Source organism: Rattus rattus, chromosome 12, assembly GCF_011064425.1.
Source record: "Rattus rattus isolate New Zealand chromosome 12, Rrattus_CSIRO_v1, whole genome shotgun sequence".
NCBI lineage: Eukaryota > Metazoa > Chordata > Mammalia > Rodentia > Muridae > Rattus > Rattus rattus.
Window position 1 is genome coordinate 84,183,115 of NC_046165.1, and position 16,588 is coordinate 84,199,702.

The 16,588-nt window shown below is 43.3% G+C and overlaps 2 gene segments (V, D, J or C); both read right to left on the bottom strand.

The window, feature by feature from the left end:
- Window positions 1-597: 597 nt before the first annotated feature.
- LOC116913255 lies at window positions 598-1,206 on the bottom strand. The segment is given in 2 exon segments: window positions 598-1,028; window positions 1,155-1,206. Coding segments are annotated over 2 exon segments (483 nt in total).
- Window positions 1,207-12,242: 11,036 nt separating this feature from the next.
- LOC116913628 lies at window positions 12,243-12,884 on the bottom strand. The segment is given in 2 exon segments: window positions 12,243-12,576; window positions 12,723-12,884. Coding segments are annotated over 2 exon segments (354 nt in total).
- Window positions 12,885-16,588: the final 3,704 nt, after the last annotated feature.

A 16,588-nucleotide genomic window follows, 5' to 3' on the forward strand; every position in this document is an offset into this window, starting at 1 on the left:
GCTGATTTTATACGATAGAAATTTTACATCCATTTGATATTTTGTTCATCTATGAAATATACATGTGAAATTATTTCTTTAGTGAAGGTTATGGATTTTCAGTATATGAGGAAATTGAATTCTTCCTTCTCCACTGATGTCTTCTGTCTGTTATAGACAGGACTGCATCCTTGTGAAAACCTCCTGCTTTGCCTACTTGAATTTTTTGGAGGTAGATGAGGATATGAGAGGCAAAACAAGAGGAAGTGGTCATGTGAATCACTGCTTCTCTGGTAATCAGAGGAAACTAAGGTAAAAGAAAACTCTGTGATTCCTATCCCAGGAGCCAAAGTCAAAATCTCTTGACACTGCACTGTAACACCACACATTCAGAACACTGTTGACAAGAGTGCAGGGAGACAGGGACTCTGTAATTTATAGTTGCCGCAAACCAATCACACAGAGAACTATTTATACAACCACTCATCTAAACTAGCTAAGGGAATAGATGGAAGACGCCAGCTGCTCTTGAGGGAGACGGGAGAAAGCAAGCCATGACTCCAGCTTGGTCTGTCTCTGGACCAATGGTCTAATCCTCACACTCACTGAGTGACCTCTTCACCTGCTCCTGCAAATGACAACTCCTGTGCATCTCTGCCAGGCTCGGCCTGCAGCAAGGCTTTGCTGGAGCCTCAGCTGCAGGTTTGGGTCTGGGCTGCAGGTGTGTGGAGAGCACTGTGCCCTTGCTGCACAGAAGTAGGTGGCTGAGTCTCCAGGCTGAGAGTCTTCGATGTGCAAGGAGAGCCGTTTCTCACTTTTCCTGAAGAAGATTGTGAATCTTCCGTCTTCCTTTTTATTGGACACTGAACTTATGGCCATCAGGAGTACAGGGCCTTCCCCAGGGAACTGCCGATACCATGGGAAGTAGCTAAAAGTGCTGTCCTCATAACTGCAGTTCAGAACTGTGGTTTCTCCTTCCCAGACTGTCAGAGATTGGGGACTTTGTTTCACCTGCTGCTGGTCACGTCTCTCCTGCTGGCCACTCACCCCTGTGTAGAGAAATAACAACTGTTGTTAGCTTCCCAGGAATGTACTTCCTGCTTATGATATCATGACTTCCTGGTGCCCCGGTATTCTTGTGCCTCCACATTAATCCCATATCCTCCATGACTCACCAGCCAGGTGAAGGCCTAGGAGTAAAAACAATGCTGTCAGGATCTTGTCCATTCCTCCTAGACTGAAGCTTGTGGGGAACTCAGGTGGCCTTTTATCTCCCCACAGAGCACTGTCTCTGACTTCACAGGCTCCTCAGTCCTTTCAGCAGGCTCCACCCTTCACAATCACTTTGTCTGAAGCTCTTTCTGACACAGGAAGTACTTCCCATTTTGCTCAAGAGATACCTGCATATGCGCATTTATTTTAGCACTAAAACCATTGCCAAAATGGAGGTGCACCTCATGCACCACCTGTCTACTGATGAATGGAGAAACCTTGTACCTAAAACAGCAGAGTGATATTCATCCACGAGGAAATAGCAACTCACAATATCTGTAGGAACATGGATGGTATTGAAGGACGTGATATTATAAGTAAAGCAGACATATAGGGATACACAACACATAAGTATTCTCCTGTATGAAAACACACACACACACACACACACACACACACACACACACACACACACACACACACACACACTCACAAATAAAAAAAGAAGGGGGAAAGTAAAGATGACCTAAAACTGTAAGTTAGACAAATGAGTAAGTGGAGGGGAACAGGGGCAGAGAAAAAAAAGAGGACAATGGAGAGTGAAGGCAAGATGAATATGAAAAATCTCACCACATATGTGTATATTAAAATTTCACAAGTCAGTAATTTGTACAATTAATGTGTGCTGATAGCGTTGATGATGATATGATGAAAGAAAGCATATCCTAGAAGCATAGACACACACACATGAGGTAAGAAGAATGCTCCTACAAGACACCACAGGCTAGCAAATAAAAAAGCCAGCGCAAAGAATGGGCTGCCTCTTTTGGTGTGTGAATTAGCTTTTTTTTCTACTGCCAAGATAAATATAATGACCAGAAGCAACTTGGAGAGGAAATAATTTCTGAGGTTTCCATTTCAGATTATTGTGTATCCCTAAATAAGTCAAGTCAGGATTTCAGGCTGAAATCGTGTCAGGAAACATAAACAGAAAGCGCTCACTGGCTTGCTCACCTCGCTTGCACATCTTGTTTTTTATACAATCAAGGACCTCTTGCCCAGGGGTGACAGTGCTAACAGTGAGCTGGGCACTTCCAAATCAATTATTTTTATTTATTCTTCCTTCATATATAACATCCCATGTACAGTTACCCCTTACCCTCTCTTCTCAGCCCCTCTCCCCACCTTCTTGTTCTCCAGATTCTCTCCTCCTGCATCTAACTTTGGAAAAGGCAAGCTTCCCAGGGATATCTACCAAAATGGATGTCAAACATGGATGTCAAGCTCATATCAATTGTCAATGAAGAAAATGTTCACAGACATGCCTCCAAACCGTTAGTAAGTCAAATACAAGATTTGGATTGTGGTTCCTTCTTCCTGGGTATCTACTTTGTGTCAAGTTGACAAAAATTATCATCACAACTTACTACTTGTCAACATGATACATAAAAATCATTATTAAATCATAATCTTTCTTTTCTTGTTGAGCTCCAAGTTCTCATTTTAGTATCACAATATAAAACAAAAGATAACTTTTAAATAACCAGTCTTTTAAAATTTCAAAGACTTTAAAGGTTCAAAACCTTTTTAATATCTAAACTTCTCTAACACTCTGTTCCTGTAAAATCCAAACAAGTCACAAACTTCTTACTCCAAGTGGTAAGAACCAGAGTCCACTTAGAGCAGACAAAGTAAATTCCTGGTGCTAAGCCTTAGCTTCTTCCATGTTCCCTTCTGTCCTGCAGCTTCTGCTCTGCAAACGGTGTCATATGTGAGACTCTTACACATTGATTGCCATGTTGAAGCCCTGATGTCCCCAGACCACAGTTTCTGTGTGTAGAACCTTAGGAGAGAATTCCAAGAAGATTTGCTTCAGTTAATCCCAAATCCATTACAACTGACTCTTCAGGCCTAGCTCATCAGAACCAATGGTCCCCCAAAAGCAGAGGTTTCATTTGCACAGATTCTTAATTCAAAGCATCTAATCAACCATCCTGGTAGGGTGTTTTCTTCTCTTTTAAATCTTCTAAGCCAGGCCTACACTGTCTGTACATCTCACATCATTCTTGTGTCCTAACACCCCAGCAGTAGAGCTCATTACATTCTGAGCACTTATGGTCTTTCTCTTCCAAAATTCCAAAACACTCCCATAATCTTCCCAAAAGGCAGCATAGTCAGGTTCGACATAGCAACACCCTCATGTTCCTGGGATTAATTTCTGTATTAATTACTTCCTGCTGGGATGAAACTCTTACCCCAAACAACAAAGGGTTATTCCATTTTACCAGTCCTACATTACAGTCTCGCACCGAGGGTCGTTAGGACAGGATCTGAAGCAGAGAAAATGGAGTCACACAGCACAGTGATACCTGAACAGTCCTTATGGTGACACATGGCTGCTTGGTAAAAAAAAAAAAAGTCCTATAACATGCACAGCAGGGAGACGTTGGCCAAAGATGCTTCATATCAATGGTGAGGGGTCTCTGATACTGCCAGAAAGGATGGGTGATTTCAACTGTCTCTAAGATTCTCATTGGATATTTTAAGACTGTGACTGAATACAGAGACTTGAAAACTGAAAAAGTCAAGCAAGGATAAGGAAGAAGTGCTATCATTTGCTGAGTGCCTAACGTCCAACTCTCTGGGTTGTGTTTCCGCGTCTTTCCATGACAGGCACAGTTCTAGACTTTGAAGTAGCCTCAGCACTCAGGAACAGAAAACTGAAGACGACCACAGATACCTGTGTGTCTAGAGAAGATGGTGAAGGAAAGGGTGTGGAGATCGCCTGCCCATCAGTCACAAAAGATCCTGATGGAGAAGAGTGAACTGGCTTCAAATGAAGAACAGATTTCCCAGTGGAAAGCACATGTAACAGACTTGTAGGCACAGGTCATATCAGTGTGGCATGAGAAGGACCACATGTGGGTGACAACCTTAGAGATGGACAATAGAGAAGTTAATGTGGCCTTGGCCTTGAAGGATAACGTGCATCTTCATAGTGTTCACTTGCAAATTCCTATTTGTTGACAAGGTGGGCCCAGGATTAACTAGATTTACTATAGGTAAATGACTGGATAGATCCATGGATTTGATCTCTAAGTAACCTTAGGCAACATAGGAGATAAGGCTTTACTTATTTTAAACAATTTAAATTCCATCTTACTGAGGGGTGCAGAAGAGCCAGAGCCCTCAGCTGCTCTGAAGCAGCACTGCCCCCCTGTGGCCACATAGGAAAGTCTTCCCTCAGCAGTTTTTTTGAGCTTAAGGCTCAGGCTTGAGGAAATGCATGGACACTCTGGGGGACAATATTTCTGAGAAGGAACGAGATTTTGCCTATTTTGAGGTCAGCTACAGGATGGTTTTCTTTCCTTCCCTTCCAGCCTTTTCTCCAAGTCTCCATCTCCCTATCTTGCCTAAAACCACTTCCTTCTAGAAAAATGAGAGGAACCACTCATAAGAACAAGGAAATGGAAATGCACATTAATTATATTAAACCATCATAAAATAAGTAAATGGTTGAATTTGACATGAGTTATATTTTATTTACCCTGTATACAGACCATGTGTACAAACGACGCTTATTAAATTATAAACATACCTTTTCCACTAATTTTTATGTTTCTCTTAGTTTTGAGGATTATATATAATCACATCAACCCTCCTTCCCTTCCCTCTTCCCCAAACTGCCCGTCTCTTTCTCCCTGCTATTTTGAATTTATGGTGTCTGTTTTCATTAAATGTTGTTACTGTTACATATGTGTGTATATACATGCTTATTCGTGCATACATAAATACAACTTCTTCAGTTCATATGTTAATTGTGTATATTCCTCAGGACTGACCAATCAGTATTGGATAACCAATTGGTGTGCTCGTCTCAGGGAAAGACCATTTCCCCACCATCGGCATTCCTGGTGTCCAGTAGTTCATTGTCTAGAATGGAGACTGTGTGTGCTTTCCCCGTCCACTTTAGCTGCTGTGTTTCAGCTCCTGTTGAGGCAGTTATGTTGGTGAGACCTCATCTGTGCGGCTTCCAACATTCTGAGGAGACACAGTGAGTTACACAGTGTCACCTGATCCTCTGACTCCCGCCATCTCTCCTGCTGTCTTCTCCAGGGTTTCCTGAGCCTCTGCAGGAGCAGGGGTTGTACTGTAGACACGTCCACCGTCACTAGGATCCACAGCTCCTCACTTTGATTTGCTGTGGTTTTCGGCAATGGCCTCCATCTTCTAGTAAAGTCATGGAGACCCCACAACCACGCTGTACTAAACCAGACAATCCCTAGCTGCATTCCAAGTATATGTCCTTATCCCGCACATGTGCATTTAGAGTCTGCTCATTTTGTTCAGTATAGAATGAGTCAATCATTCTCTTTTATTAAGTTGTAAAAACTTTAAAAACATTCTATTTAAAGTTATTTAAACTATGTGTAATAGTGTTATATATACTGTTTAATAACAATACATGGTTGAGTTCTTTTTTCATATTTTCTAGTTATTTTCTTGAAGATCTTCAGATGTCTGTCTAGAAAAGCTCAAAGCAGTGACAAGTAAAGTTAAATGAATGAAAAGATGACTCAAAATCATGAATTGGAAGGTTCAATAGCTTCAATATACCCTAAAGTTTTCTGTAAATTTAATAAAATAGCACTATAACGCCAAGCAGCATTTTTTGATGTATTGGAGACCAGCCCACTGAGGGTGCCACCATTTTGTGGGAAAGTGCCCAGGTCTCTGTAAGGACGCTAATGAAGAATGCGTCTGTGAGTGAGCTAGCAACAGACTTTCTCCACGGTTTCTATTTGAATCTCCTGTTTGAGTTCCTGCCTTGGTTACCACCAATGATGAACTATGACCTGGAAGCAAAAGTACAATAACATTCTTTCACCCTCTCGGTTGCATTTATTTCATAGCAGCAGTAAGAATGCTGGAGCACCCAGCTTTCTGTGCATCCTGTAGCTTACATGGCTTGACCTGGCTGTTGCTGCAGTTTGATTTCTCCTCACTAACCCTGACCCCATCCACAGCAGTTCTACCTGGGTGCCTGCCTTTGATTTCCACTCCTTTTCTCCTTACCACTTCTTGCCCTTTTACCCCTGATTAGAAACAGAGAAAGAAACACAGATGGCTGTCATTGCAGCATCCGTGAGTCCTGTAAACACTCCCATGTCCTCTGAGAAGGTGGGAGCTCTGCAGAACAATGGAGCAGCTTTCCCCACCTCTCCATTTCCTGAGCCAGATCCTCTCAGGATCCCTGAATGCTGACAGCCAGACTCACAGCAAACCCGGGTGCTCAGAAGCCCAGCAGAGAGCACAGCAGCTGTCTTTGCAGTGTGGCTTAAATGAGCACATTGATTCAATCCTCCTGTCAGCTTCTCTGTTAGTTCTAGAATGGACATTTATGCCTCAGAACAAAGCATGTATTGAACAATAAAGATAAAAACCAAAGTCCTGAACCTCATAGGCCAAAGCTTACCTGAAGTTAAAATTCTACAAATATAAATATAAAAAAATGATATTAAACCTGGCAGACATTCTGTGGTGGCTTCCTGATGTCTTGTGACTGCTAAGGCACTAACCCACCCAGCTGAAGGTTTGTGCACAGGCTGCAGGTGTGTGGGGAGCACTGTGGATTCATAGCACAGAAATAAGTGCCTGAGTCTGTGATCTGGGAGGAGAAAATGTGCAAAGAGCTGCTTTGTTCCTTAACCACTGTCGTGGATGTCAGTCTTCCCCTCTGCTTTGTCCCGGAAGGATTGTTCAACAGGCTGACCAGGCTTCCCCCAGGACGTTGGAAAAACCACTGCAGCTCAGTTGCTGTGGTGGAAAAAGTGCACTGCAGCTCGGCTTTCTCTCCCTCCTGCAGAACCAAGGACACAGGACTCTGCTGCACTTGCTGCCCCTTCACCCCTGATTAGAAACAGAGAAAGAGACACTGATGACTGTCATTGCAGTGCCCACAGAGCCAGGAACATGTCCCCTGAGAAGGTGGGAGCTCTGTCCTAAGCTGCTCTCCCCACCCCTCCATGTGCTGAGCCAGATCCTCTCAGGAGCCCTGAATGCTGACAGCCAGACTCACAGCAAACCTGGGTGCACAGAAGCCCCAGCAGAGAGCACAGCAGCCTCTTCATGGTGCTTGTGTGGCTGCTGGAGACAGAAACAAATAACCAACCCCTGGGCTGTGGTGACAGTGGGGATGGTGAAGTGACCCCTCCTCCTGAGACCAGTCAGCTCCACCCAGGAACCCTACCAGGCCACACCCTGTGGTGTTCCCTCCCTGACTTCAGAGCCTGAAGCTCCTCACAAACCAGATCTGCCTAGAATCTGGGTGGAGAACAGTGAGGGGAGGGTACATTTTGAGACGACCCTGGGGTTCTGTGTACTTAGGAAACCAGGAGCGGGGAGGACCGGGCACATCAGAGAGAACACGCTTCAGCCGCTCAGTAGCCTGGAAACTCAGAGAAACAACAACCAGGGAACAGGTGCATGCTCTCCCGAAAGAGCCCGAACTGGGGTCTGAAAGATGGGTCAGCAGATAATGGTGCCTGCTGTCCTTGTAGGACCTTAGTTCCCTTCCTAACATCTGCATCAGGTGCCTCACAGCTGCCTGTATCTCCAGCTCCAGGGATTCTGATGCTCTCTTCTGTCTTCCTCAGAACCTCTACATGGTTGACATTGACATAGACTCACTCTCACAAACCTTACAAAAGACGGTCTCCACTGAGAAATAATTTAAATGAAATCACTGCAGGAGGGAGAATAAAAGGGAGAACGAAAGGAGAAAGAAAGAAAGAAAGAAAGAAAGAAAGAAAGAAAGAAAGAAAGAAATAGAGATATAGCACAAGTGTAATGGTTTCCTAGCTTTGGAATGCATTTTAAAATGTGGGACACTCCTGTAACAGTCAAGATGTGTTCTAAATGCTGGAGAAAATGGCGACTGTGTACGAAGGAGGAACACTGGGGAAAGTAATGCAGGAGTGTGCAGTCTAGAGTGACAGGGGCAGGGTGGGGCAGCAGCCCTGGTGTGCTGGTTCACATGGTGACTGCAGGAAACCATGGGCTTGCGTTCATAACAACACAGGAGTGCATTTTAAAGTTTCACCATAACAAAGATTACTTAAGAAATGAAACTAGTAACAACACATACACACACACACACACACACACACACACACAATCTTCTCCAAACTAGCTCACAGTAAACTCATGACATCTAAGTTGTCTCATACAGTATTAAAAGAATTAATGACCTCTAATTTGATCAGAATTCAGTAGTGTAATTTTGTACAATTTTTACCCTTGGGTGAAAATGTTCCTCAAGAATCAGATTTTTTTTTCTAACAAGACACAAGTAAATGGCAGCTCAGATTTATCCCATAGGAATGAAGCACTTCCCAAGATTCCACTTTCTCTGCTTGTTGCTTTCAGGGACCATGCCAACTCCCTGACAGTGCCTGAGGCTGGGACCCTGGTCTCTTCTCTGCAAGGCTCAGGTTGTGTCCAGCTCAGCACTTGTGACTCAGGGCAGAGGAGCACCCAGCTCCCTTGGTCCCATTGTCAGGGGATCCTCAGGTGGAGAGATGTTCACCCTTCCTGCACTGAACATGAAAGCTCCCCACGCCTGAGACAAACCCAATTCCTGTGTGAGCTTCAGGAGGCACTGCTGACCCAGATGAGAGTGTCACACATGCAGGGAAGGATCCTGAGGGAGAAGGGATGAGCAGCTGCTCTACATGCACAGGTGCAGCCCTCATGCTAGGGCACCTCTTGGCTCTTTACCCTCCTACAGCGTTAGTTCTGTGTGGGGAACTCAGCCACAGTAAGGTCTCTGTTCAGACTGAAGCCACACACTGTTCTTTCTGTAAAGAACACCTACTGAGGCAGAGTGACAGTCACAGAGCTCTCCAAGCTTTTGTGTACACAGCAAGGTCACCAAGGTGAGCAGAAAGCAGCTCACTCCTTCCTGAGAGATTCCCAGGAAGCAAATAAAGTTTGACGAGGTAGACAGAGGTTGCTCCGAGCTGAAGGAGCTTTAGAAACCTTCATCCTAATAACACTGAAGAAACAACTAGGAAGAGACATTTTCTTTCTCTTGGCCTGCCTCTACCCTCTGTATAAGGTAGAGTAAATGTTCTATTAGAACATTTCCATATGAAGTGAATTTAGAAGTATATATTCAAATAAACATTGTGAAAGTACATTTAAAATAACAAGTCCAGCACAGACAATCTTCACTTTGGTGAACTCTAAGTCCCATCAACAAATGGTCAAGTGATGAGAGCCTTAGTTACCTGTGCAGTGCCTTCCTTTCTTATGAATTCAACATAACTTAGGATTGCCACCTGCCATACTGTAGGTCCTGCCTACAGGAGGAAACTATGCAGAGCATGGACACCAGGGGGCAGTGGTTATGAGAATCGACCTCCAGTTCCAGTACCACAACTCTCACTCTAGCAAGGGTTAATTTGTAACTCTTTCTCCCTCTCCCTCTCCCTCTCCTTCTCCTGCCTGCCTCCCCCAGTGTGTGTGTGTGTGTGTGTGTGTGTGTGTGTGTGTGTGTGTGTGTGTGTGTGTCCCTGTCATCAATCAAAATGAGGGCATTGAGAACCTTAACAGGTCCATTCTGTGAGGCAATTTTTGCAAAGGCAGCACACAAAGGACAAAATCCTCCTTGGACAGATCAGAGAGCACATAGTGTTGAAGCCCTGAACAGTGAGAGCAGAAAAGCTTATTAGAAGCAGTTAGGGAGGAGGGAGAGATACAGGTTCCAACACCAGACACTGTCTGGAAATAAACCACTTTGATTTGAGTTAAGGAACCAGGAAGCAAATACTCATAATGTAACCCAGCGTTGGCTAAAAACTGAGAAATGATGTTGGCAGCACCTAGGTGCACAATGAAGAGACCATGGGTCACACGAATACGTCCAACTCAGCCATGCAACCAAGCCAGATCCGAAATATGTTTATGGCCACTTCCTCATCACCTGGTGGGTGAAATTGTAATTGAGGGGTATTTGGTGAAGCACAGTCTTCAAAATGTTATACTTTTTAATCACAGTTTAAAACTCAAGACTATGCCATGTGACCACACCACTGGCACTTCTTATACCTGGAATCTATCTGGATAAGGGACTCTGGAGCACAACTGGGACTAGAGACCTCACAGCCACTTGCTCTCTGCATTCGGGTCAGTCGTCATTGCTGTAGTGGCCTCATCTGCATCAAAATGAAAGTTCTTTGATGAGGGCTGAAAACTACATTTGTCTGTGTGTGTAATTATAAATATTTTGAATACAGTTAGGAGCTATACTGACTTAGGAAAGCGGCTGTAGTGGGTTCTCCTTTAGCATCTATGACATTCTCAGCCATGGGGAGTTTACTAGGTTTAGAGTTTTAGGCTGAAGTTCCTTCCTACTGAACGTGCCTTAAGTTCAGTAAGGCATATGTTAGTTTCTCCCAATGTGGAAGTGCTGCTATTACACCCTTGTGGATATCCTGACATGTTGGTCATTGTTTTTTCTCAGAGACTTTACATTTTGTTATGATTATTCATTGCTTTTCTCCAGTGTAGTCTTACAGAGCACCTCTGCACACTGTGAGAACTCACCTCAGGGAGGAGTCTTCAGGGCAGTTCTAGTTATATATTCCTCCAAGCCCTATGTCTGAAGTACATGGTGTCCTAAACAAAATGGTCTTACCTTCATGTTCTATGAGGCAATCAATGGCAGTGATAGAAGTAATTGTATTTGGAAGAAACTCTTGAAAACCCCTGACCAACAACTTGAAAGGAGGGTTCCCTTGCCTGACACTGGAACTTTTATTAGATTTAGCTCTCATTCCAGTCTTAAGAAGCTCTCACTTGAGAGACTCTGTTCTATGCTGGGCCATTAGTAAGAGGTTTTTGAGTAGAAACACAATTTGACATTCCATTTTGCTCCATAAACGGTAAGATAACATGCACTTCTTTGTGTACAGAAAACTGAGTCTCTCTTAACACATACCACAGTTTTGTTTTGTTTTGTTTTTATTGTTAATTTCAGGCCTTTCTTCCCTTAGGAAGAGATAAATATGAATACTAGAGCATTTTAGTTTAAACTAGTATTTTGTTTAGAGAATTGAGAAGAACCAAAACCTTGGTCTCCTTTCCCATATTATCAGAGAACCCAAATCCCAGGTGAGTGACTACACCACATCGTCAGGATTTAGTCAAAGTGCAATGGAGGAAGAGAGTGGTTGTTAATGGGGAGAGCTTTCTTGATACACAAGCTCCCTCCTACACAAGATGTAGAACTGGGAAGGGAGGGAAGGAGCTCCCTCTCGGGCATCATCTTGAAAGCTCCACCCGCTGTATTTCATGAGCTCATTCACTAAGTGAAGACTGTCACGGAGTGTGGTGGTTTGAATGAGAATGGTCCCAATAGGCTAAAACATGTGGATGATTTGTTCTTAGCTGTAGACTGTTTAGGGAGGATCATGGGTGACTGCTATAATCCCCACCATAATGATCACCCTCTGATACTGTGATTAATCCTTCAATTAAATGCTCTTTTTGTAAATTGTCTTGATTGTGGTGTCTCTTCACAGCAATAGACAAGTAACTGAGACAGGGAATAAGGAGGAAATCGTTGTAAGATGTACCTAGGAGAGGAAGAATGTACATAACTTATGGAGTGAGACTGAAGCAGATTTTGAAAGCTAGAGTCTATGTTCTTCATTAGTCATAAATTCGTGGGGTAATAACAGAAGATTGTTGGAAAACTTAAATCACTCAATTTTGTAAGACTGCCAGGTAGAGCTAAATTCCATGTTAGGGTGTCCCTGGAGGTATTTGCTGGGAGAGGTCTGGCACTATTTCTGGGGATCAAAACCTGGGTTCTTTCTAGCACTGACATCTATCCTATCTTGTCAAAATAACCACAAATACCTACATTTCTAGCAATTTGACCTGTGACTTGTAGGTATTTTTCAAGCAGCTAGGAAAACAATCACTTAGCAAAACACATAGCCTTCCTCCCCCGGCCTTCCCTCTCCTCAGCCCTCCTGCACCCTTGGTTCATGTGCAGCTTCCCCTGCCGTCTCCCTCACTGTGTCTCCACAGCACAGTAGTACAGGGCAGAGTCTGACAGCTGTGCTGAGGGCTTCTGCAGATGGAAGGAGCGGCTGCTCTTGTGGAGAGTGGCGTGGAACCCTTGGTGCTCCGTCTTCTTGTTGTCTGTAGAGCTCCTCAGGAGTAGCTCAGGAGCTTTATTGAGATGTTGCACATACCAGAACAGGGAAATATCTGAATAAGTAGTCTGATAGGTACAGTTCAGCACCACAGGTGACCCCTCTGTGGGAGTGACCAGGCCTTCTGTCTGAGTCACTGAGTCTCCATTGCTCCTCCCTGAAAATAAATAATAAAAATGAATGAATAAGTATATAAATGCATAAATACAGAGGGATTACTTTTTTATTTGAGAAGGAACACTAAAGACTTCTAGAGTTGTAAGAAACGGACATCATTAACCCTTAGAGTTGAACATAACTTACTGAGCATTAGGAGGAGCACAAGAACAGAGCAGGTGTCAGGAAGCATGTTCATAGAAGAAATGACACTTGGTCCTTGAGTGCACCAAAGTCACAGGGCAAGTCCTCTGCAGGATCTCCTCAAACTCCTCACTCAGAGACAAGGACTTCTGTCTGCACAGTGAGTCTGTCATGTTAAGTCACCACGAGTCACATCTGAAGCGGCAGCGCCCTCTGCTGATTTCCCTCCAACCTGCACCACAGAGTTCTGCACAGCACATTATAAATATGGAATTTCACCCAAAGGAGGCAGGTCTCAAGTCCCCAGTGGATGCCTGAAATCACTAGTGTTAATGAACTATGTGTGTCCTACCGTATTTAGTGTGGTGAGTGTACATAAAAGAAAATGCACACACACATAGACTTCTGATATAATTTATGTACTTTTTGATTTTTATTAGTTCTTACAGAATATTATGCATAGAGTTTTGATTATTATACTCTGCTCCTTCCAGTCCTGAATTGTGTCCCATAATCCCATTTAAAATATAATACAGCTAGTTTTGTGTTATAGGTTGTACTGCCCATGTACTCTTGGATATGTGGCCTTCATTGGAAGGTAATCTTTGCACCAGGACCTGCAACTTCAATAAAAACAGGTAGGAACATCCGTCTTCCTTCTCTGTGATGGAATCTTTCTGGCTTGATCCTTTGCAAGACTTGTGTGTACTGTCAACCTCTGTGAATTCACATGTGCAGCTGCCCTGCTATGTGCAGGAAACACTGCTTCTGTGTAGTCATCCACCACTCTCACAGTTTGTCCACACCCTCTTCCTCGAAGATTTCAGAGCCAAGGGAGGAGAGTGTGGGATGTAGATGTTCCACATGGGGCTGAGTCAGCTACAGTCTTTTTGTCTCTGCAGCATAATGAGTTCTGTTCTCTCATAGGCTCCACGTGCTGCCAGAAGGAAAGTATTAAAATTATATTTCAATTTGAAAACTATTTTTAAAAAGAAGGATAGAGAAAATTGTCCTAAATGGATTGAGTTGAAACTGACATTCGAATTTTCTGTTTTTAGGTCTACACTGTAGCTGCCACTTAAAAGGAACCCCTGGCAAATGCTGCACTGGAAGGCCTGTGACACAGGATGTGGATGGGGCTCCAGGCCCCATGGCAGGTTTGAGGACGGAATACAGGAGCCATTGAATAGTGTGCACTTTCGGCACAGAAGCACATGGCTGAGTCTCAATGGCTTGTGCAGAGTGAAATGTTTGGCTTTCTTATTCAGCAAAACTATCAATCTTTGGGGCCGCTTTCTTTCCATATTTGAACGAATGTCAATGAGGAGCTTAGGATGCTTCCCAGGTTCTTGCTTGTACCAAGGGAAATAGAGCAGGGCACTGTCTACACAAGTGCAGTTGATTTGAGTACTGGTCCTCTCCTCGACTCTCAGGATGGAATGGAGCTGCTCTCCACCTGCTCACCTTAGCTCATCCCTATGCAGAGAGATGGAAATGATGGAGAAAGACTGTGAGGCCATCACTTTACAGACGTCTTCTTTTCTACAGTAGCTAGAGAAAGCCTGAGTAAGATAGCATACGCCTAGATGTCCCATTGATTACTCTGTGGGCCTAGAATATTAACTCATCATACAATACAGCCACAGAAATAGCAATAATGTAGGAATTATGTCTCCATTGTTCTTCCCAAATAAGGTAAAAGCCAATGTAGATCGTGATGACTAGTGGGTAATATACAGCTGTCAGGGTGTTGTTCATTGTTTTTTATTTAGTTTAGTTTAGTTTTTTTTAGGATTTTTTATTCATTTTTATTGGATATTTTCTTTATCTACATTTCAAATATTATCTCCCTTTCAGTTTTCCCTCCAGTACCCTCCCATTCTATCCCCCCATCCCCTGCATCTATGTGGGTGCTCCCCATACATCCACCCCTCCCTCCCACCCTTCCCCCTGCCCTGGCTTTCCCCTCCAATGGGCATCCAGCCTTGACAGGCCTCTCCTCCAACTGATGCAGCAAGGCCATCCTCTGCTCCATAAGTGCCTGGATCCATAGGTTCATCCCTGTGTATTCTCAGGATGGTGGTGTAGTCCCTGGGAATTCTGGGGGATCTGGTGGTTGATATTGTTGTTCTTATGGGACTGCAAACCCCTTCAGCTCCTTCAGTCCTTCCCCTAACTCCTCCATTGGGGACACCATTCTCAGTCCAATGGTTCGCTGTGTCCCAGTGTTAATCATAGGAGGTCAACATGATGCCCCTCTCAAATCAGGAAACCATCTCCAATTAACAACTGCTCACAAAAAAATTAGTTTTGCCGAGAGTCTCACTTAAGACTCACTTACACAAACCACACTGCGCAGTGGCAGATGGGCAAATTTTCAAGATTGTTTTATCATAATGCTTTATCTGGTCATTGTCTAAGGGAGGCGTCATTTGCCTGTACATTATATTTTCCAAGTTTGGTTTTTATGGATTCTTTATGGAGGCATGGGTATCATATGTGTGTGTGCTTCGTGTGATTTTCTTTTTATCTAATCTCTATTCTGGTTTGTTTGTTTGTTTGCCTGTATATTTTCTAAACAGAGAGAACTAAGGCATGGAATTGTTTCTGTGGGGAAGTGGGGAGGATCTGGAAGGAGATGAGGGAGGGGAAACACTGAGCAGAAAGTATTGCATGAAAAAAATCCACTTCCAATTAAAAACAAAAAGAGCAGTCGGGTGCAGCCTGATTCTTGCTGGCTCAAAACTCGCATGTTACACAGATTTGAGCTGTTGATGCTTGTGGTCAGACAGATTATACATTTCCTTTCCAGATTCTGCATTCAGAGCTGAAAATGGTGGATTTTCTACAGGATGATTGTTCCTGCAGGAATGAAGTGGAGACATAATGCTAATGAGGAAATCTGGAATAATTTTCTCATAATTTCTGTTTTGTAATGGAATTGGATAAGGGACTTCTATGAATTTTTCTGGCTCTGAAATTCTTTTGTACTACTGAACATAGAAAATATCCAAAGAAAGTAGTGTCAGGCATAGAGTATAATGGGACTGGGAGAAAGTGTCACATAATATGGAAATCTAAGACCATTCGTTCACATTTTTATGCATCTAACAAACCTGCTATTTCACTGACATGACTGTGGGCCCCTGAATTATCCGACAGGATCCTATCCACATTTCTAAATCTCCCACAACATAAAGGGATTGATAGTGGATCATTGGGAGATTAATATTTATAGTCAAAAAAATATAATTTGCTAAAAAATAATGATCATATGTGATATGATGTGGGGGTGGACTCTGTAGCCTAAACAGAGATAGGCAGAATGTTCCTTTATGGGGTGGTTCAATCACTAAATCTAACAGACCTTTCTTGTAAGAAATATATGTACCCTGCAACTTTAAAAACCTGAGAATGGCATATTGTTTATTAATTTAGGAGCAAAATCACGCTGGCGGTCTCATAGCTTTCTCGAGTTATGTACCCTCTTCACAAGGGCAACAATTTGGCTCAGATTCGCAACTGATAAAGCTTGTGATACCTGATGCAAAACAAAAAATTGTTTCTCTCTGCAGATCCAGAAAAAAAACAACCTTTTAAAACACAACAGAATTTGTACTCAGGAAAATTAGCTTATACACTGAAAATTCGGGATTGTAATTTATATAAAAATATTTATGAAGGGAAATGTGTCACCTGCAAGCCACCATTCGTTAGATTGTTCAGCCAGAGTGGGTGGGACCTGAGTGTGTGATGAGGGCTACAGGAAGAGAGAGACTGAGCCAGGGATAACCTAGAGAGGGGGCTGTTGTCAATGTGTGACTGCAGCCATTTGCAAGCCTCGGTGTAGAAGGTGAAAGACGGTGAAA